Source organism: Panulirus ornatus, chromosome 39 (genome assembly GCF_036320965.1).
Source record: "Panulirus ornatus isolate Po-2019 chromosome 39, ASM3632096v1, whole genome shotgun sequence".
Lineage (NCBI taxonomy): Eukaryota > Metazoa > Arthropoda > Malacostraca > Decapoda > Palinuridae > Panulirus > Panulirus ornatus.
Window position 1 is genome coordinate 7,419,530 of NC_092262.1, and position 21,994 is coordinate 7,441,523.

The 21,994-nt window shown below is 40.1% G+C and overlaps 1 protein-coding gene across 7 annotated transcripts in view; it reads right to left on the reverse strand.

The window, feature by feature from the left end:
* Nucleotides 1-21,994, reverse strand: part of Piezo (piezo type mechanosensitive ion channel component) — a 168,952-nt gene that overhangs the window by 35,782 nt on the left and 111,176 nt on the right. For all 7 annotated transcript variants that reach the window (XR_011715451.1, XM_071684922.1, XM_071684921.1 and 4 more), the window contains 11 exons: nt 13,868-13,989; nt 13,458-13,610; nt 13,127-13,242; nt 12,641-12,780; nt 12,008-12,165; nt 11,755-11,846; nt 11,119-11,178; nt 9,712-9,798; nt 6,059-6,233; nt 2,896-3,059; nt 770-1,744 (listed from right to left, as the gene is read on the reverse strand). Coding sequence is in view for 6 of the 7 variants with exons in the window: in XM_071684922.1 (XP_071541023.1) it covers nt 770-1,744; nt 2,896-3,059; nt 6,059-6,233; nt 9,712-9,798; nt 11,119-11,178; nt 11,755-11,846; nt 12,008-12,165; nt 12,641-12,780; nt 13,127-13,242; nt 13,458-13,610; nt 13,868-13,989 (2,242 nt within the window). In the remaining variant the exon portion in view is untranslated. The remainder of the gene's footprint in view (nt 1-769; nt 1,745-2,895; nt 3,060-6,058; nt 6,234-9,711; nt 9,799-11,118; nt 11,179-11,754; nt 11,847-12,007; nt 12,166-12,640; nt 12,781-13,126; nt 13,243-13,457; nt 13,611-13,867; nt 13,990-21,994) is intronic.

Below are 21,994 nucleotides of genomic sequence, written 5' to 3' on the forward strand. Positions count from 1 at the left end.
AATACTGACACTTTCCCTCATCTCTCCATCCACACCTATAAACGCATTTGTTACTCTACAGAAGGCTTTTATGCCATCCAACAGTTGTCCCCCTACCTTATATATCCTTAACAAATCCCATACTGCATTCCACTCAACTCTGTCATATGCGTTCTCCAAAGCTATAAAAGCTCCATATAGCTTCAAATCTTTTGCCAGATATTTTTCCAAAGGAGCTTACACTAAAAGAAAAACAACCTATTTCTTCAACAAACAATGATACCACTATTTCTCAGCTTGCAATGGGGCTAAATATCTGAATACCCTGTTGTACAATAAGGCATCATAACTCGAGTAAATGAAGCTTGTTACAAAATAGTGGATACGTTCCTGAGCAAAACATTTATTCCAATCTAACTCAACCATGAAAAAAATATATATATTCACATTTCATATGATATTTACCAAATTCTTTCATATCAGACAAATACTTCAAGTAACAGACATCTTCCCGTTCTATGCAAAAACCTTGAAATAGTGTTTCCCCGCACATGCTAGAAGTATTTCTGAAAAATCTCCAGTGGAGTCTTGCAGACAAGAAAATCGACCCACACCATAAAACATGACAAATACAGGACTGCTGTGAATATCTTTGAACACTAACTATGAGGAATGTCAAAGCCAAATGTTTGCACTGTGGCAAACATATCAGCTAGATTTAGCCTTCACTAGACATACTAAGTACTGAAGCAGTATGATTACAATCTCTGAAAATGTTTCAAAAACTCACCCTCCTTTAGCTAGTTTAGGAAGCTGCTGGATGTTTTCTTTTACCTCCTCCATATCAGGCTTTTGAAAATCTTTAAGAGCCTGAAGATTACATGCAGCACAAGTGACGTGGACAGAGTCTGATGCTGCCGATTGTGTCACGTGTGTACAGTGAGAGGTTATTGACAGAGCTCTCTCATCAAATGAAACACGTGATCCTTCTGACAAGTGTCGGCGATGTTCAGGTCGCACCACTAGTGATGAAGTCCGAGCAGTGACTGGTGCTGCTGCTCCTCCCCCACCTGGTATCTGGGAAACCAGCGAGGAGTGACGGGCATGGTACTGGTATGGTGACCAAGTTCTCCTGTAGTCTACTTCACTACCAGATCTTTGACAGGATGCCCTGGATACATCTGTAGCAGTCTGGCCATCCTCTGACAACTGTTGGTAATGCTGAGGTGTTGATTCTGGGAGAGGTTCTGATGCTCGAGACATTAAGGAATCATCATTTGTATTTAAAAGAAGAGAGCTTTCCTGTTCCTGCCATGTTAATGAACTATCTTTCAATGTGGTTGGTAAAGAACTGTCTCTGGTATGTGAAAGCAGAGATGTGTCTTTGGTGTTAGAGAAAAAGGAGCTGTCTTTTGTATTTGATGTTAACGAAATATCTTTGAAATCTTTAGAAGTCAGTGAACTATCCTTAGTATCTCGAGAATTTAGAGAGCTTTCCCTAGTGTCTTTTGATAAGAGTGAAGTATCTTTGGTATATGAAAGAGTGGATCCATCTCCTGACTGTGAAAAATGAGAACCATCTTCCTTTGGTGTGGGTGCTGAAGTAGTAGATTCAGCAGGCTTTCTTAGTGGCTGTACAGATGACGAAGTGCGGCTGTGCGTAAATGATGATGGAGAGGAGGTAGGAGATGGAGACGAGCGGGCTGTAGCAGATGGACTTACATCAGAGGTCTCCTTCCAAAGCCCTAGACTCTTCAGCATGAACCTGTGAATTAAGTTAGAGGTTAACAGGTTTGAATATCAGCAATGACAGGAGGGGAAAAACTAATACTGAGGATTTTTTCTATCCCTTTGAACATACTTATTTCAATCACTGTCCTGATGCATCCTCCCTGAGGCATGTTGAATCTTAATCTATGCAGGAGCACGTTCTAGGTCAATAATACTCTCATGCACAAACAACCAAATGAAAATTTAATACAGATACAACCAAGCAGAAAAATCTTAAATGATCATTTGTGAAAAATATGAAATTCAAGCAATGCTAAAAATTAAGAACTACAGTTTTCACAAAAGAGCAAGAATGACCTTGCTGTCTCATACTTGCCAAAAATGGTTAAGAATCTGATATAAATACATAATCAAGCACAGCTTCAACTTTTGGTGCATGTATAAATGTATACATGGATGTACAATCTGGTTCCACCTTTAATCTGAGCCACGGTTCAATCCAGTAAAACTTGGAAATCAAAGCCGATTAAGGTCTGGCATATATAAGCATATAGTATTAATTGAAAACATAAAAGTGAAGATCCTACAAATGAAAACTCTGAATTTCTCTATTTTGGTCTCAAAAGAGTTAATGCAACACCAATTCAATGGATATGGTCTAAAAGGAAATACAGTTTTGGAATAAATAAATTATCAAAGTATCTATCCAAATACTGCAACATTTATAATACATAACTCACTCAACATGAGGATCTAAAGAATGAACAATTTCACAATCTAAATGATGGCATGTAACAAAGAACTGGTGCAATCTTGTTTGGAAACTCAGAAGTATCCATGATGTTGCATTCTGTTTGGGTAATGTGCCAGTCAGGTCTGCGCTATGAGGGGTGACTGCCGACATTTTGTAGGCTACCTCCTCCTTTCACAGTAGCTACATCATCAATAAGCATACTTACTGACCCAGAGATCCAGCCTGACCCAGATGTGACACATTAGTGCAATTATCAATATAAGGTGGTGGGGAAGAAAATACTGCTACCCATATCCATATGACATTACCATACATATCAACACATACTAAATAGCAAAGATCCCTACCATGATCTTTCCATCAAATTTCAATATGAAAGCAGTATTATTCATGTAAATTCCAATGATCCAATATCCAATTCTTATTCTCACCTGTGGAAAAAGACAACAAGCAAAAGGGCAAGATCATAGACAGCATAACGTTCCTTCTTCTCCACACCAGTAATACGGGGGGCCCAGAATGGAGCATTGAGCCGCTCCACCTGGTTCCATGGGAAAAAGTCAAACTGGAACAGGTATTTGATCACCACTATCACCTGCAAATGAAAAGTATATGTAAAATCTCACACACACATATGTATGTTGTAAAAGGCCACTAAAAGGGGAGGGAGTGGGGGCTGGAAATTCTCCCCTCCAGTTTTTACTTTTCTAAAATAGGGAGGGAGCGGGAAACAGCAATTATGTATAATGAATTAAAAAATATATAAAGGCGAGCGTTCAAACTACAGAGGTATAAGTTTGTTGAGAATTCTTGGGAAATTATATGGGAGGGTATTGACTGAGAGGGTGAAGGAATGTACAGAGCATCAGATTGGGGAAGAGCAGAGTGGTTTCAAAATCGGTAGAGGGTATGTGGATCAGGTGTTTGCTTTGAAGAATATGTGTGAGAAATACTTAGAAAAACAGATGGATTTGTATGTAGCAGTTATGGAACTGGAGATGGCATATGACAGGGTTGATAGAGATGCTTTGTCAAAGGTTTTAAGAGTATATGGTGTGGGAGGAAGTGAAGCGTTTTAGATATTTGGGAGTGGATTTAGCAGCGGATGGAACCATGGTAGCAGAAGCAAGTCACAGGGTGGGGGAGGGGGGCAAAGGATTTGGGAGCATAAAGAAGGTGCGGAAGGCAGGAAAGTTGTTTTGGAGCAAAAATTGGCATGTTTGAAGGAACAGTGGTTCCAACAATGTTATATGGTTGCGAGGCTTGGGCTATAGATAGGGTTGTGCGGAGGAGGGTGGATGCATTGAAAACGAGATGTTTGAGGACAATATGTGGTGTGAGGTGGTCTGATCGAATAAGTAATAATAGGGTAAGAGAGATGAGTGGTAATAAAAAGTGTGGTTGAGAGAGCAGAAGAGGGTGTATTGAAATGGTTTGGTCACATGGAGAGAATGAATGAGTAAATATTGACAAAGAGGATATATGTGTTAGAGGTGAAGGGAACAAGAAGAGGAAGCCCAAATTGGAGGTGGAATGATGGAGTGAAAGAGATTTCGAGACCTGAAGATACAGGAGAGTGAAATGCCCGCAAGGAATAGAGTGAATTGGAACGATGTGGTATACGGGGGTTGACTTGTTGTCAACGGAAAGAACCAGGGCATGTGAAGCATCTGGGGTAAACCATGGAAAGTTTTGTGGGGCCTGGATGTGGAAAGGGAGCTGTGGTTTCGGTGCATTACACATGACAGCTAGAGACCGAGTGTGAACGAATGTGGCCTTTGTTGTCTTTTCCTAGCATTACCTCTCACGTGCGCAGGGGGAGGGGGGGGTGCCATTTCATGTGTGACAGGGTATAAACAGGAATGGATGAGGGTAACAAGTATGAATAAGTACATGTGTTTATATGTATATGTCTATGTAAATGTATGTATACTTTGAAATGTATAGGTAAGTGTGTGTGGGCCTGTATGTATATACATGTGTATGTGGGTGGGTTGGGCAATTCTTTCGTCTGGTTCCTTGCGCTACCTCATTAACACGGTTGACAGCAACAAAGTATAAATAAATAAATATGGTGTGGGAGGTAAGTTGCTAGATGCTGTAACCAGTTTTCACCAAGGATGTAAAGAACATGTGTGAGTAGGAAGAGCGGAGAGTGATTGGTTTGTCGCAGGGGTGTATGTTGTCCCCATGGTCATTTGTTTATGGATAGGGTGGTTAGGGAGGTATTTGTTAAGAGTTTTGGAGGGAGGGGCGAGTATGCAGTCTGTTGGGGATGAGAGGGCCTGGGAAACGAGTCAGTTGTTGGTTGCCGATGATACAGCTCTCGTGGCAGATTCATGCGAGAAACTACAGAAGTTGGTGACTGAGTTTGGAAAAGTGTGTGAAAGTTGAAAGACGGGAGTAAATGAACATGTTCTTATTTGCTTGCCTTCATCCATTCCCGCCCCACAGGAAACAGCATCGCTACCCCCCATACTTCAGGTAGGTAGCGCCAGGAAGACAGACAAAAAGGCCATATTCGTTCACACTCAGTCTCTAGCTGTCATGTGTAACGCATTGAAACCACAGTTCCCTATCCCCATCGAGGTCCCACAGACCTTTCCATGCCCTGGTTCAGTTCATCGCTCCCAGAACCTTCAACCGTTCCCTCAACCTGCGACTCGCTTCCGATTCCATGGTTCCACTTGCTTCTAAGTCAACTCCCAGATATCCAAAACACTTAACTTCAATTTTTTTCTCCATTCAAACTTACATCTCAGTTAACTTGTCCCTCAATTTGTATATTTTTTTTCATATATATTCATCATTTCCCACCTAAGGGGAGAAAATCCTCACTTGGCACCCTTCTCTGTTCCTTCTTTTGGAAAAGTAAAAACTGGAGGGGAGGATTTCCAGCCTCCCATTCACTCCCCTTTTAGTCACCTTTTACGACACACAGGAAATATGTGAAAGTATTCTTTCTCTCCTATCCCTGGGGATGGGATATATACATATATCTATACGTATAAATGGAAAGGTCTGAAGAGCTGTGGTTTCAGTGCATTACACATGACAGCTTGTGTATCACTGTTAGCCGATGTGGCCTTTCTACATCCATTTCCTGGTGCTACCTCACTATTGCAGGAAACAGTGATCAAGTATTAAAAGAAAGAAATGAAGCAGGGGGTAGTGATGCTGTTTCCTGTGGGGCAGGGTAGCACCAGGAATGGAGGGCAAGCATGAGTATGTCCGTGGAGCAATGTCACGTAAAAAAGTCGGCAAAATCATTCAAGACCGCACTTAAGGGGGAGAAATTTGAGTGTTAACCTCCACATGGGAGTGGGGAAATTCACTTAATGAATTAGAAAGAACAAAGAAGAAGCAACTGCATCAGTGTGGAAGCCTACATTCACTTTAACATATTAAAAATAGGTCAAGGAAGTGTGAAAGTGGACCACGGGCCATGAGCACTTGATACACCCAAGTAAATTTAAATGGTTAAAAATAATAAACCACGAAAAAGGTAAAGTACCATACCATATACAGAATTATAAAATTTACTCAACCAAACAGTAATATGACTATCTGGGAGAGGAAAACACTTGCAAATACCTCAGTATAGGCTATGATGGTGATCCAGAAGGCCTTGGTAGGTCGTGGGACACTGAGGGATCCCCAAAGGAACACCAAAAAGGGCAAAGGCAGAGATAATACACTTGCTGACTTTATTTGGTTGACAAAGATCATTATGTAGCAGACCAGCTCTGATCGAGAGAGCATGGCATACCTGGAGAAGAGAGATTGAATGTACTCAGTTCACATGATTTCCTGATGAAGTAATACGAAACATTCCTACTATTGAGAGAAACATCATATATGGTTAAGCTGAAAAGCTATGTATACAACAACAAAAAAATTATATTCCAAGCAGAATGCCATTTGAAGATTCACAAATAATTTTTATCCCCATTTTACTTTTTCTTTTTCTTACCCATGAGTTGTTAAAACCATGAAACAATCAACTTGAAACCCAACCCAGCCACTACAAACATTCTGTGCACACAGAACAACTAAATCGATAAAGCTATGTCCATATTGTGGATGAGAAAAACTTGCCTAGGCAAACTGTGCTTTAAGCCAACCATTCTTTATTATTGCCATCGCCCCCATTGTGAGTGTTGCAGAGGGATAAAATCATTTTCAATAATCTAAATACCATCAGAGTTGCAATAACTGCTCATTAAGGGTACTGGATGCTGTATAACCCTTTGGGGAGTATCATTTACTCAAATAAGTAACTGATGGGGCATATCATTAACTCAATTAACTGATGGGGACAATTAATGTATAATCAACGTGGTTCAAACACTACCAAAACAATGCATGTAAAACAAATTAGTCATCTGGAAAAGTGCAGTTAGTAAATGGCTTTATGCAAGGGTCTTGGATAGGAGCAGGTATGTAGTCTGTGGGTGGTGGGCATGGGAGGTGTGTCTGTAAATGCTTTCTTGACATGGTGCTGGTAAAAGATTCAAGCGAGATACTGCAGAAGCTGGTTTCTGAGTTTTGGAGTGTGTATGAGAGGAAAATTTAGGAGCACATAAATAAAGAACTGCTCTTCCCCAATCTGATGCTCTGTACATGTCTTCACCCTCTCAAAAAAACATCCTCCCATATAGTTTCCCAGGAATACTCAACAAACTTGTACCTCTAATTTGAGCACTCACCTTTATGCCCTTTGCCTTTGTACAATGGCACTATGCATGCATTCTGCCAATCCTCAGGCATCTCACCCTGAGTTGTACATACATTAAGTATCCTTACCAACCAGTCAAAAACAATAGTCACCCCCTTTCTTAATACATTCGAGTGTAATACCATCCAAACCCGCTGCCTTGCCAGCTTTCATGTACGCGAGAAATACTTGGAAAAGCAAATGGATTTGTATGTAGCACTTATGGATCTGGAGAAGGCATATGATAAGTGTTGATAGAGATGGTCTGTGGAAGGCATTAAGAATATATGGTGTGGGAAGCAAGTTGTTAGAAGCAGTGAAAAGTTTTTATTGAGGATGTAAGGCAAGTGTACGTGTAGGAAGAGAGGAAAGTGATTGGTTTTCAGTGAATGTCGGTTTGCGGCAGGTGCATGATGTCTCCATGGTTGTTTAATTTGTTTATGGAAGGGGTTTTTAGGGAGATGAATGCAAGAGTTTTGAAGAGAGGGGCAAGTATGCAGTCTGTTGTGGATGAGAGAGCTTGAGAAGCGAGTCATTTGTTGTTTGCTGATGATACAGCGCTGATAGCCGATTCAGGTGAGAAACTGCAGAAGCTGGTGACTGAGTATGGTAAAGGGAGTGAAAGAAGAAATCCGAGAGTAAATGTGAATAAGAGCAAGGTTATCAGGTACAGTAGGATTGAGGGACAAGTCAATTGGGAGGAAAGTTTGAACGGAGAAAAACTGGAGGAAGTGAAGTGTTTTAGATATCTGGGAGTGGATTTGGCAGCAGATGGAACCATGGATGTGGAAGTGAATCACAGGATGAGGGAGGGGGCAAAAGTTCTGGGAGCGTTGGAAAATGTGTGGAAAGCAAAAATGGGTACGTTTGAAGGAATAGTGGTTCCAACAATGCCATATGGCTGCGAGGCATAGTTTATAGATAGAGTTGTTGGAGGACAGTGGATGAGTTGGAAATGAGGTGTTTGAGGACAATAAGTGGTGTGAGGTGGTTTGAGTGAGTAATGAAAGGTTAAGAGAGATGTGTGGTAATAAAATGAGTGTGGTTGAGAGAGCAGAAGAGGGTGTTTTGAAATGGTTTGGTCACATGGAGAGAATGAGTGAGGAAAGATTGACAAGGAGGACATACGTGTCAGAGGTGGAGGGAACAAGGAGAAGTGGGAGACCAAATTGGAGGTAGAAATATGGAGTGAAAAAGATTTTGAGAGATCAGGACCTGAACATGCAGGAGGGTGAAAGGCGTACAAGGAACAGAGTGAATTGGAACGATGTGGTATACCAAGGTCGACGGGCTGTCAATGAATTGAACCAGGGCATGTGAAGCGTCTGGGGTAAACCATGGAAAGTTTTGTGGGGCCTGGATGTGGTAAGGGAGCTGTGGTTTCAGTGCATTACACATAACAGCTAGAGACAGTGTGAACGAATGTGGCCATTGTTGTCTTTTCCTAAAGCTACCTCACACGCATGCGGGGGGAAGGGGTTGTCATTTCATGTGTGGAGGGGTGGCGACGGGAATGAATAAAGGCAGCGGACACCTTATGTATATGTGCGTGTGTGGACGTGTATGTATATACATGTTTATGTGGGTGGGTTGGGCCATTCTTTTGTCTTGTTTCCTTGCGCTACCTTGCTAATGTGGGAGACAGCGACAAAGTATAATAAATAAATAAAGCAAGGGTCTTAAATTTAGCAGTGGAGAGAGAAACACGAGCAGGAGTGAGAATCTGAATGGAGATAAACTGGAAGAATCACAATGTTTTAGATAATACGTTATGCAAATGGCAGCAGAAGTGATCCAGGGGGTATAGGGTGGATAAGGGGGTTTAGGGTTCTGAGCAAACTGAAGGCATGTGTGGAAAGACCATTGTGTGAATTCAAAAAGGGGATGTTTGGAGGTACAGTAGTCCCATACGCGTTTTATGGACGAAGAAAAAATAAGTTAATTATTGGGCGAATCACTTGGATATAAATTGTTTGAGTTCAATATGTGGTGTGAGGAGGGTTGATCAAATAGGAAATGATGGGGTAAGACAGAGGCGTGATTATAAATGAAGTATGTATGATGGGAGAATAGGGAGTGCTAAATTGGTCTGAGCATATAAAAGGTGATAATTAAAGAGGGAATACACATCAGAAGTAAGGTTACAAAGAAATGGGAGACACCAAGGAGGTAGACAGATTGAGAGAAAGAAGCAGGAGGGTATGTGGCATCCATGTGACTGATCAAACTGGAGCAATCTGGTATACAGAGGGCAACATGCTATAAATATGCCAAACATAGGCATCTGATGGGGTTAAGGGAAACCATGAAAAAGTCTGAGACCTGGTTGTCGATATGGGGCTCTAATTTCGGGTGAATTATACAAAACAAGTGGATGAATGTTAACGAGGTCATCCTCTCTGTTCCTGGTGCTATCTTGCTATCAAGGGAAAAGTTAAAAAAATACAGCTAAATATATGGTTTTATATTTCAAATACAACCTTTAAATCATCAAGATACAGCATGCATAAACAGTAGTTGAAACACTGACCAGATGGCAATTATCAGTTTGACTATGGGAGGCTGTTCTTTCTTGAAGTCCTTCTCTGCACCATCCGGGAGGTCCACAAAATCCACACTGGTAACAAACAAATATTTGCACATATATTTCATGCTGATAAAACTTCTGTTTTGTGTGTATGTGTGAGTGAGAGTGTGTGAGACTAAAATACTGGAAATATATGGAAAGTATACAAGGAATGGATGAAGGCAAGCAAGTACAAATATGTACATGTGTATATATGTGTGAATGTACATGTACATATATATGTTGATACGTATATGTATGTGTGTGTGTAAAGGCATTTACATATGTGTGTATACAAGCGGATGGGCCATTCTTTCTTCGTCCGTTTCCTGGTGCTACCTCGCTGACATGGAAAGTGTTGATCAAGTATGATAAAAATAATACTAGCATAACAGAAAATAAAGCTGCTTAAACATATAAATTGGTTAGTTAATCTATAATTATGGGCTATTATAGATCACTAATATCTATCTATCTGTATCTATGATGCTCATTCCCTTTTGGAACTCCCTCAAGAGGGTAACCATGGCAAAAAAGTCTCCCCTTAACAGGTGAAGTCCAGTGCTGCTGCTTGTTCTTTCAGTGCCTCACCCTTAGCAGGCCACTGGTAGGGGGCAACTCTAGCTTAGCGTTTCCAAAGGCTCATTCCTAATGTTCCTACTGAATTCTTCTACCTTATATTCCTATCGAATTCTTCCTTATGTTCTTACTGAATTCTTCTACCTTGTTTCTATTGTATTTTTCTGCCTTATGTTACTATTGACTCCTTTTACCTAATGTTCGAACCTACTACTTCTACCTAATGCTCCCACCTGAATGTTCCTATCCACTACTTCTTGCTAGTGCTTTGGTCTAACGTTCCTACCTACTACTGCTATCAATTGCCCCTACCATTTTGCTGAAAGGCTGGGCTAGCACACTGTGTTCACTTTAGGAAAATCTAAAGTTATGAAGAAACAATTGAGAGTTAAGTGTTTTCAAGTTTTAAGTGTGACAAAGAGCGACGGTACATCTGTGGACAGAATGCCAGCAGTCTATGTGTCGGCGAGGCAGAAAGAAAAGATAGTTACGTGGGTCAGAAAAATGCAGCTATCACTAACCCTCCTGATACTCAGGTGGGTAGTACTGGTAATATACCTCCCTTATCAGTGGCTGCCTACCAAATACTAGCTACACTATACTTACTAATGATGTATCAAAGACAAAGAAATGTCAGCATGAGTTTTGTTCAATGAATGAATAAACAAAGTAAAAGATGAGAATAAATATAAAGTGAAAACACAAACCTACATGTGAAATTTCTGCAACAGGGAAATTGAAAACCAAAAATGAGTGAGGCACGATAAAAGGATGTTTCAAGCCTAAACTCACCTGTCGTCAGTCTTGTCCTCACTAGCCTTTTCTACACGTATCTCGAGGGGCTCCTGGCCACTGTAAAAGGAAATTTGCACATCAATGACCACTGAAGGAATCCTTTAAAAAAAATTCCCCTAAAGTTAAAGGAGTTTCCCTTGCCTGCTGTAGATTCCACCCGACTCAGCCCTCATCACTGAACAGGGAAAAACAGTTAGGTAAAAGACCTCACATATAACTACGGCTGAACCAAACACAAAGGTTACTTATTTAGCTAATCAACTATGATGATCTAAGAAGGACTGGGTATGAAATTTTTTTTCTAACATTACACACAATGATGAAGTGATATATGCAAACTACCATTAATATCAGTTTGATCCAGAGATAAAAGAGATGATTATAAACTACAAGTACTAAGCTCTGTTATACATGTAAAAATGAAAAAAGCTCTTATAAATAATTTTGGTAAAAACCCTGTATGACCATCATAATACCACAAGCAAATCTCCAGTATGTAAACGACAAATTTGTACAGTAACAAATCCACTGACGATTATACCCACAACTGATTAATCATATATCCAAAATACTAAGTCTTTCCCAAACTTTCTCATCTAAGATCCATAAAATAGACAAAAATCTTTCCCTTACCCATGTGGAGTGATTGGAAGGTCTGACCAGTCCTTACTCTGTGGGCGAGGATGAGGAGTTCCTCCTGGCATAATTCTGAACCCTTCTGTTTCCTGTGTAAATCAGTACCAATTAAATAATAGTGATCTTTTAATAAAAGTATGCAATACATTCAGCATGATTTATGTATGAACAATAATATCATCAGTAAATGCTCCATGCTTGTCAGCACATCTGTTCATCCAAGCAGATCAAGAAAACATCTTCTAAATACTTTTAGTCTCTTCTTTTCCACAGACAGACAGCTGGCAACATAACGATAGTCTTTGGAAAGTCTGTTTAGCTGCTGTGTTGCTGAAATCATGAAGGACTCCAGCAATTCCCATCCAAACTTGACCCAGTGCACCACCTTCCGCAGAACTGATGCCAATCCTAGAACCATCATCAAAATCAGTTTTCCACATTCTGAACTAGAATAAAGTCAGAATACTAGTACACTAGATATTGTTGCAATGGTATGATAAAGAAAACACAAATAAAACGTTCAATATTGGTGTAAATACCCTACTTTATCAAAATATAATTGAGGTATGATAAAAGAAAAAAATTTATTTCTAATACTCCTACAATGAAAATAAATTTTTCACTCCTGTAATCAAGATCCATCTTTATCATAAATGTTCAGACCCCATCCATATTTCTCTTACCGCACTTTTCATCACTCATAATAATACACATAATATACATCAAAAAGGCAAACTTCAAACCCATGAAAATTAAATATGAAAGGCTTCCAAACATTAAGTGCCATGCATTTTGGATGGTCAGATTACAATGAATATCTAAACTAGGGTCTACAACCATTTAAAATCTTAAATATAGGGAGGGACCTCCACAGAATTCATACCTTGTGGTTCTGCAGGCTCTATCTCCGAGTAGTCATGGGCAGTGGAATCATCAGCTAAGTAACCTCCATCTAGCTGGGGAAGTGGGGGCAGAGGTGGAAGAGTGGAAGGTGGAGGAGGCCTCCCAGAGGTTAGAGGAGACCTGAAATGACAATCATTAAATTATAAAAAACAGATTCCTAAGAAGTGTAAGATGGTAATTATCTTACTTTTCAGCTGCCAACAATTTTCTTTAAGATTTACTTAATTGCATTACCTTGCTAAATCAGGAGACTGCAAACAGAGAGAGAGAGAGAGAGAGAGAGAGAGAGAGAATGATGATGCATTACAATCACAAGAAAAAGTAACATTCTTGCACAGGAAACCATGTTCAGGTCTCAAGGTATAACGTTAAATTTCCTGGCAAGATTAAAGTGTCTTTTGCTGAAAGTTGCAGGAATCATGAAAAAGATTGTGGAGTGATGGCAAACAGCTAATACTTGACTAACCTTTGTGGAGGGGGTGACAGTGGTAATGGCGGTGGTGAATGAGGAACTGCTGGAGGTGAGCGTGGACGGGGGTGAATTCTTACACTTCTGGAAGTTGTGCGTGAAGTTCGCGATGCCTGGAAAATTGCAGCAAACACTGAGCAGCTCCCCATGAAGAATCAGTGGTCAATATATGCATAAGAGAGTATGGCAAAGTGATTTGGAAGAATAAATATGATACTTACAGTATCTGTAAATACAGGAAAATACCTGGCTCATTTGGATCAAAAATAAATCTTGCATATCTAGAACAAGGAGCTGATCATAAGCACATCTAACTGTGCCAACACACCATGGATACTTGGGATCGGCCAGAAAATGTACGATGGACTGGTCTTCGGACAAAGGAAGACCTACGCGACGCTGCATCTGACTCTGACAAACGGGCAATTTTTGCCTCCTCTGCAGCTTCTACAATGTCTGTCTTCAGTGCTGAACTCAACAGCTGATAGCCCAAAACAAATAAATATGGAGTAAGATCAGTTAGTTTAGTTAGTGTCATCAAAACATATGTAGCCTTGTAAAATTGGTAGGCAAAACTGTGTGTGTTAAAACTTTTATCATACTCAAGAAAAAAACGTACTTATTACACTAATAGTGGCTCGAGTTTCACAGAACAAAAACTAAAGAAGCAAATTTCAAACGCAACTAAACACATCAAGCATACATACAAAATTAAAGGTGCATAGGATAGCTATCTACCTCTGACACAGTCATCCCCTGAGTCGTGTCATCCTGGGGAGGCTCCTCAGGAATCTCTAGTGGAGCCAAGCCCTCATAGTCACCATAATCCTCAAACATGTAATAGTCACCGGAGCGAATGGCTGGAGATAGCAACAATTTGTCAGTAACATCTAATGGCTCAAAAACACTGGTGGCAAAGTGCTAGGGCTATCACACTGCCCGACTATATCATTTGTAGCTTCATGATTTTTCTATTCATCTTTATCAAATAAACATTATATAATCAATATCTAATAATTAGTTCTGAATGCACTAATTGTTATCAAGTGAAAAAGTAAGATATTTGTCAGAAGTTTGTGTGTTCAAGTAGCCATCTGACAGCATACTATCATCTCATACTAAAACAGAAATAATCCATATCAATAAATAACTGGCATAGTATGACAAAATTTGTTGTGCTGTAGTCTGATGAAATGAACACACACTGACAGAATGGTAATACTTAAAAACTTGTCCACTAGTATTTCAGTATCAAACTAATAGTGTTTTGGTATAAAGGATCAAATTTTGATTAGAATAGCTATCTCTGCTCTATAGCATTCAGTGTAACCTTTCTTCGTAAGAACATTGAGGACTCTGAATTTTTTTTTTTAAGACATCAGTCAGTTCTGAGTTATCCTACAGAGAGTGAAAGACTGAACCAACAAGCGTAATTACACCAAAATAATTATGTTTGGAACATCAAACCACTTTTAATCAAACTGTATGCAATCATGTAATTCACTACATCTCCAGATGAACCACTAAAGTACAAAGAAAAAAAAAAAAAACTTCTCAATGCCTTAAGTTACAGATATGGTAGAAAATATTCCTCAGGCAAAATTGAGATACAGCATTATGTCAAAACTGACGTAGCCCTTAAACCTAAGGCAAAGGTGGTGTATTACAGAGTGCCTCATCTAGATCAACTGATGGGGACAAGAGATGCCCAAGGCTTCCTTACTCCATAATTATGTATATTCCTCATTTCCCCTTCAAGCTATGGCATCTGGGGGATGTTGCAGGAAACCATTAACTGCAGATGAAATAAAGAAGTATCTGCTTCATAACAATGAAGACTTATGATCCAGATGCTAATCTACATGAGGACAACATAAGTGGATCCAATATTGAAGTGGATTTTTGTTGCATTTTCATCCAAAAGAAAAACTAACACAGTACAAAGACCCAACATTGTCAACACTAACACCGAAGTTACATACACCCTTGCTCTCCACATGGGATTGGGACATAGGTCTACCATTAAATCTGGAGATATCTGATCATACTATCAGCACTGAAGTTCAAGCAAACAGAAGAATCAAGACTGGCAGTCATGAATAGGGCTTCATATACGAGTATGTATATATGTGTGGTGATGAGATGGAGTGAGTATTCTGAGGGTTTGTTGAATGTGTTTGATGACAGAGTGGCAGATACAGGGTCTTTTGGTCAAGGTGGTGCACAAAGTGAGAGGGTTAGGGAAAATGATTTGGTTAACAGAGAAGAGGTAGTAAAAGCTTTGCGGAAGATGAAAGCCAGCGGGTTTGGATGGTATTGTAGTGGAATTTATTAAAAAAGGGGGTGACAGTATTGTTGACTGGTTGGTAAGGTTATTTAATGTATGTATGATCCATGGTGAGATGCCTGAGGATTGGCGGAATGCTTGCATAGTGCCATTGTACAAATGCAAAGGAGATAAAGGCAAGTGCTCAAATTAGAGAAGATTTGTATGGGTTTTCAGAAAAGAGTGAATGTTGGGGTGAAGAGGGTGGTGAGAGTAAGTGAGCTTGGGAGGGAGACTTGTGTGAGGAAGTACCAGGAGAGACTGAGTACAGGTTGGAAAAAGGTGAGAACAATGGAAGTAAGGGGAGTGGGGGAGGAATGGGATGCATTTAGGGAATCAGTGATGGATTGCGCAAAAGATGCTTGTGGCATGAGAAGAGTGGGAGGTGGGTTGATTAGAAAGGGTAGCGAGTGGTGGGATGAAGAAGTAAGATTATTAGTGAAAGAGAAGAGAGAGGCATTTGGACGATTTTTGCAGAGAAAAAATGCAATCGAGTGGGAGATGTATAAAAGAAAAAGACAGGAGGTCAAGAGATAGGTGCAAGAGGTGAAAAGAGGGCAAATGAGAGTTGGGGTGAAAGAGTATCATTAAATTTTAGGGAGAATAAAAAGATGTTCTGGAAGGAGGTAAATAAAGTGCGTAAGACAAGGGAGCAAATGGGAACTTCAGTGAAGGGCGCAAGTGGGGAGGTGATAAGTAGTGATGATGTGAGAAGGAGATGGAGTGAGTATTTTGAAGGTTTGTTAAATGTGTTTGATGACAGAGTGGCAGATATAGGGTGTTTTGGTCGAGGTGGTGTGCAAAGTGAGAGGGTTAGGGAAAATGATTTGGTAAACAGAGAAGAGGTAGTAAAAGCTTTGCGGAAGATGAAAGCCGGCAAGGCAGCAGGTTTGGATGGTATTGCAGTGGAATTTATCAAAAAAGGGGTTGACTGTATTATTGACTGGTTGGTAAGGTTATTTAATGTATGCATGACTCATGGTGAGGTGCCTGAGGATTGGCGGAATGCATGCATAGTGCCATTGTACAAAGGCAAAGGGGATAAGAGTGAGTGCTCAAATTTCAGAGGCATAAGTTTGTTTAGTATTCCTGGTAAATTATATGGGAGGGTATTGATTGAGAGGGTGAAGGCATGTACAGAGCATCAGATTGGGGAAGAGCAGTGTGGTTTCAGAAGTGGTAGAGGATGTGTGGATCAGGTGTTTGCTTTGAAGAATGTATGTGAGAAATACTCCAGAAAAGCAAATGGATTTGTATGTAGCATTTATGGATCTGGAGAAGGCATATGATAAGAGTTGATAGAGATGCTCTGTGGAAGGTATTAAGAATATATGATGTGGGAGGCATGTTGTTAGAAGCAGTGAAAAGTTTTTATCGAGGATGTAAGGCATGTGTACGTGTAGGAAGAGAGGAAAGTGATTGGTTCTCAGCGAATGTAGGTTTGCGGCAGGGGTGCGTGATGTCTCCATGGTTGTTTAATTTGTTTATGGATGGGATTGTTAGGGAGGTGAATGCAAGAGTTTTGGAAAGGGGCAAGTATGCAGTCTGTTGCAGATGAGAGAGCTTGGGAAGTGAGTCAGTTGTTGTTCGCTGATGATACAGCGCTGGTGGCTGATTCGGGTGAGAAACTGCAGAAGCAGGCGACTGAGTATGGTAAAGTGTGTAAAATAAGAAAGAGTAAATGTGAATAAGAGCAAGGTTATTAGGTACAGTAGGGTTGAGGGGCAAGTCAATTGGGAGGTAAGTTTGAATGGGGAAAAACTGGAGGAAGTAAAGTGTTTTAGATATCTGGGAGTGGATGGAACCATGGAAGCGGAAGTGAATCATAGGGTGAAGGAGGGGGCAAAAGTTCTGGGAGCACTGAAGAATGTGTGGAAGTCGAGAACGTTATCCTGGAAAGCAAAAATGGGTACGTTTGAAGGAATACTGGTTCCAACAATGATATATGGTTGTGAGGCGTGGGCTATAGATAGAGTTGTGTGGAGGAGGACGGATGTGCCGGAAATGAGATGTTTGAGGACATTATGTGGCGCGAGGTGGTTCGATCGATTAAGAAATGAAAGGGTAAGAGATGTGTGGTAATAAAAAGAGTGTGATTGAGAGAGAAGAGGGTGTTTTGAAATGGTTTGTTCACGGAGAGAATGAGTAAGGAAAGATTAACAATGAGGATATATGTGTCAGAGGTGGAGGGAACAAGAAGACCGAGACCAAATTGGAGGTGGAAAGTTGGAGTGAAAAAGATTTTGAGTGACTGGGGCCTGAACATGCAGGAGGGTGAAAGGCATGCAAGGAATAGTGTGAATTGGAATGATGTGGTATACCGGGGTCGTTGTGCTGTCAATGGATTGAACCAGGGCATGTGAAGCGTCTGGGGTAAACCATGGAAAGTTCTGTGGGGCCTGGATGTGGAAAGGGAGCTGTGGTTTCGGTGCATTATACATGACAGCTAGAGGCCGAGCATGAACGAATGTGACCTTTGCTGTCTTTTCCTAGCGCTACCTCAAGTAAGTAATGAAAGGGTGAGATTTTTATTTTCACATTCACCACTTCCTGCATTAGCGAGGCAGCATTAAGAACATATATCTATGGACTGAGCCTTCGATAAAATCCTTACTTAGCCCCCTTCTCTGTTCCCTCTTTTGTTAAAGTAAAAACTGGAGAGGTGTGGAAATAAAAAGGGTCAGAGGTGGAGGGAACAAGGAGAAGCAGTTGACCTTGTCGAAGGTGGAAGGATGGAGTGAAAAAGATTTTGAGCGATTGGGGCCTGAACATACAGGAGGGTGAAAGGCATACAAATAATAAGAGTGAATTGGAACGATGTGGTATACTGGGGTCAACAGGTCATCAATGGACTGAACCAGGGCATGAAGTGTCTAGGGTAAACCATGGAGAGGTCTATGGGGCCTGGATGTGGATAGGAAGCTGTGATTTCAGTACATTACATATAACAGCTAGAGACAGAGTGAGCGAATGTGGCCTTTTTGTCTGTATTCCTGGGGCTACCTCACTGAAGCAGAGGATAGCTATACTGTTTTCCTGTGGGGCAGGGTAGCGACAGGAATGGATGAGGGCAAGCAAGTATGAATATGTACGTGTATGTATGAAATGTCCGTGTATGTGTATGTATATGTGCATATGTGGGCATTTATGTATACATATGTGCGAGTGGACTGGCCATTCTTTGTTTCCTGGTGCTACCTCACTTACACAGGAAAGAGCGATGATCTATAATAAAAAATATCTATATTCATGTGAATATTTGTGTACTAGAGAAGATGGGTTCTTCTTTGTTTCCTGGCACTACCTTCTTAACGTAGGAAATGGCTATCCAATATGAACACAGTAAACACGAGTGTTCTTTAATAAGTAAGGAGATAAAATATAGCTGACCCTATGCCGACCATATCACTTCCCTAACACAGGCTGTCATTCCCCCGAGAGAATCCACATGAAAATAAACCAGATGTCCCGCCATAAAATTGCACACTCCCATTGCATGCCCTCCCAAACACAGTCTCCCATTACCCACTCACAGAGAAACCTGAATAAAATGCACCTAGATGGAAGAATAATAACCAAATGATACAAAACAGAGGTATACCTAAAAGCTGTAAAGATGGAAAAACTGCAATCCAAATGGTACTTGCTAGATCACATAACAGGTAAAAATAAGAGAATGGAAGTGAAGTGCTAATCACTCTTTGGTGGCACTGGTTTTGCAAAGAGAGTATCCCTGGGGATACCAAACAGGTTAACTATGGTGGTTTGAGAAGTCTAAGAGCAAGATGTCTGTCTTAGAAACAGACAGTGGGGTAATTCACCTAACGTAAAGGGAAACAGGGTCCTATTACCTTTGTCAGAGCCAGGGTCTCTCATGATCACGTTCACCACAGAAAACCCATTCGGAAGAATGCAGGCATACTAAATAATTCACTTCCTCCTGAAATTTTATTATGTATTGTAGATGTACTTCAACTGACTAACTCTCAAAGGAATACTAATTCTGATTTCATTCCTTCTTTATACCTATATCAAACTGGTACAAAGTGGACAAGCTTTTTCCAATACAGTTACAAACAATACACTACATTTAACAGTTGATAAAAAAGCAGAAAAACTCAGGAGCTAGACATCACACACACACAAATTTTTACATACACACACACTAACACACATATATATATACAGTACATATTATATACAAAGAAAATTTTGACATACAATTCAAAGTTAACATATGTGGAGATGTAACCTTGCATACACAAGAATAGTCTCCACATTTAAACATACATAAAGGAAAATTTTGAAGACACACAACTAACAAACATTATGAGAAAGAAGTTGCAACATGAGATCCAGGAGATTCTGTAATGTCAAGTGAATAATGAAATCAAATTTGTATGTACAAAAGAAAAACATGAGTTATACATCAGTGCATTACAAAAAATCAGAAAGAGGAAAATTATATTTCTATTAGCACTCTTTAGTATCCCTTACCTGCTGCTGATATGATACTCTGAGTTTAAAATATGAAGTACAAACCTATTTAAAAAATCTTATGTTAACATTCCTTGCAGACTTCTCAGCAATACTGGATGTTCATAATTACCTCCATGATCAGCTTACTATAGCAGTAACTCCAACAACTGGAATCAAATCTACCTAACTTAAAAATACACATGCTTTGTCAAACTGCTCATCTAATCAATTGTTAAGCAAACATTTCAGTGAAGATTTCTTGTCTTTTCCTCTACCACACAAAACAAGGCAATTCCTGCATTTATAAAATTATATGTATTTGAAATGTACTTCCTCATATCAAATGCATAAATACATTGCTGTATTACACACCAAAGAGAAATAGAGCTAGAGTATATTGCTGTTGTCATATGCAATATGCCCTATGATAGTAGCAGGCTTATTATAGAGGAGTACAAAACAGTGGCCTTATCCAATGGTAAGAGCATAAACTCGGACAACATTCATATCAATGACCGTCTAAGATGGAAGGTGTTGCAAGACAATGGACACCAGGCAAGACTATCATGCACAAAACCATGAGGAAACTGCAAGATAAGGATTAGGATGGCAAAAGGATGCCAGTACAATTCCATAGGTATATATTGAAACTTCTCCAAATCATAGTTTAACTGACAATCAGGCTCTTGCCTCGTCTAGAGTGACCTTTCAACTGCAGCTGGATGAGGAAGCTTTTGTGGAGGGATGTATTACTGCCTAAATGATGATTTGCAAGGCTTACAGCAGTTGGAGGAAGTTGACAGTATCTCAGTTGGAGGAAGTTGACAGTATCTCAACTGCAATAGACCATTAGAATGTTTGGTCCATATTCTGCTTAAGGAAGCCTGCAATTCGTATGAAGTAAACACTGATAAAGCCCGTAATCAAAAGATGTACTTTTCAAACACCTCCAGCATGTTGGTAACATGCAACAGTAATTTCATGTGACATGGAAGCGAGGAGCTGTGACTGCATACGCACAGCCTAAACAAGACAAAAAATAGCACTTGGTCATATCTTCCTTTTCTGTGAGCATGATCATTTCCAAATACACCCAAAAGTCCACCAAGTCAGGCTGCTTCAATCCTTTTTCTTAAACATGGCTCACATGAACTACAGAAGTAGGTATGTAATGCTTCCTCTGTCCTTGTACATTACCTATAATGAATGGTGGCCTTCACATGAAGCAGCACTCACTCACTGCAAGAGTATCGTATATCCACAACCACTAGCAGTGGTGCTTGAAGGAAGATTAAGCCATCAGATGCCCATTCTCCCTTCAAATCACTTAAGGCATTAAACATACTCATCCCCAATTCAGCATCAAAGTTGCCTTACTCCATAGGGATACAGGTAATTTTCAACCACATTTACAAATAACCCATGAAGGGAAGAGGAAGCATTGCCAACCAAGTGAATGAGTATGCTTCATCAATACAATATACAAGAGTATACACCTTGGCCTATGCAAGATAACTTCTTTTGAAGTGATTTGAAAAGACAAACAGTACTTGTACAATAAGAAAATCGGCCCAACACACAGATGTCCAAGTGAGAAGTTTCCTCTTCACACCTACATTCAAAGAGTATGGTGAAGAGGAAGAAAATAAGTCGTTTGAAGAAATAATGGTTCATGATAAAAGTATGAACTGATGAAAACCAAGTATCTCGCCAACATACACAAGGGTAGTCCTTTCAAGCTCAAAGGTTATGTACACACAAGATTCCATTTTCCTTACGATATAAAAATAACATGAACCATTATCTTAAGCTTAGATGGGGGAATTCTTTCTATTTCTATCTACCTAATTATCTTCAATTCCATTCTCATTCAAAGTGGGAGGATTGAGAGCACATTATGTACATAACTGCCAACAACTGCTGACAAAAAGACTGTGCCACAGGGAAAGGGTGGCATGTGACATTCACCAAGTAAACCTACTTGTTCCAAAAGGCTGTTACTTTCTACTGCCAGGCATATTGCAAAGACGACTCTTGGGTTTTAGCTACATCCTTCAGTA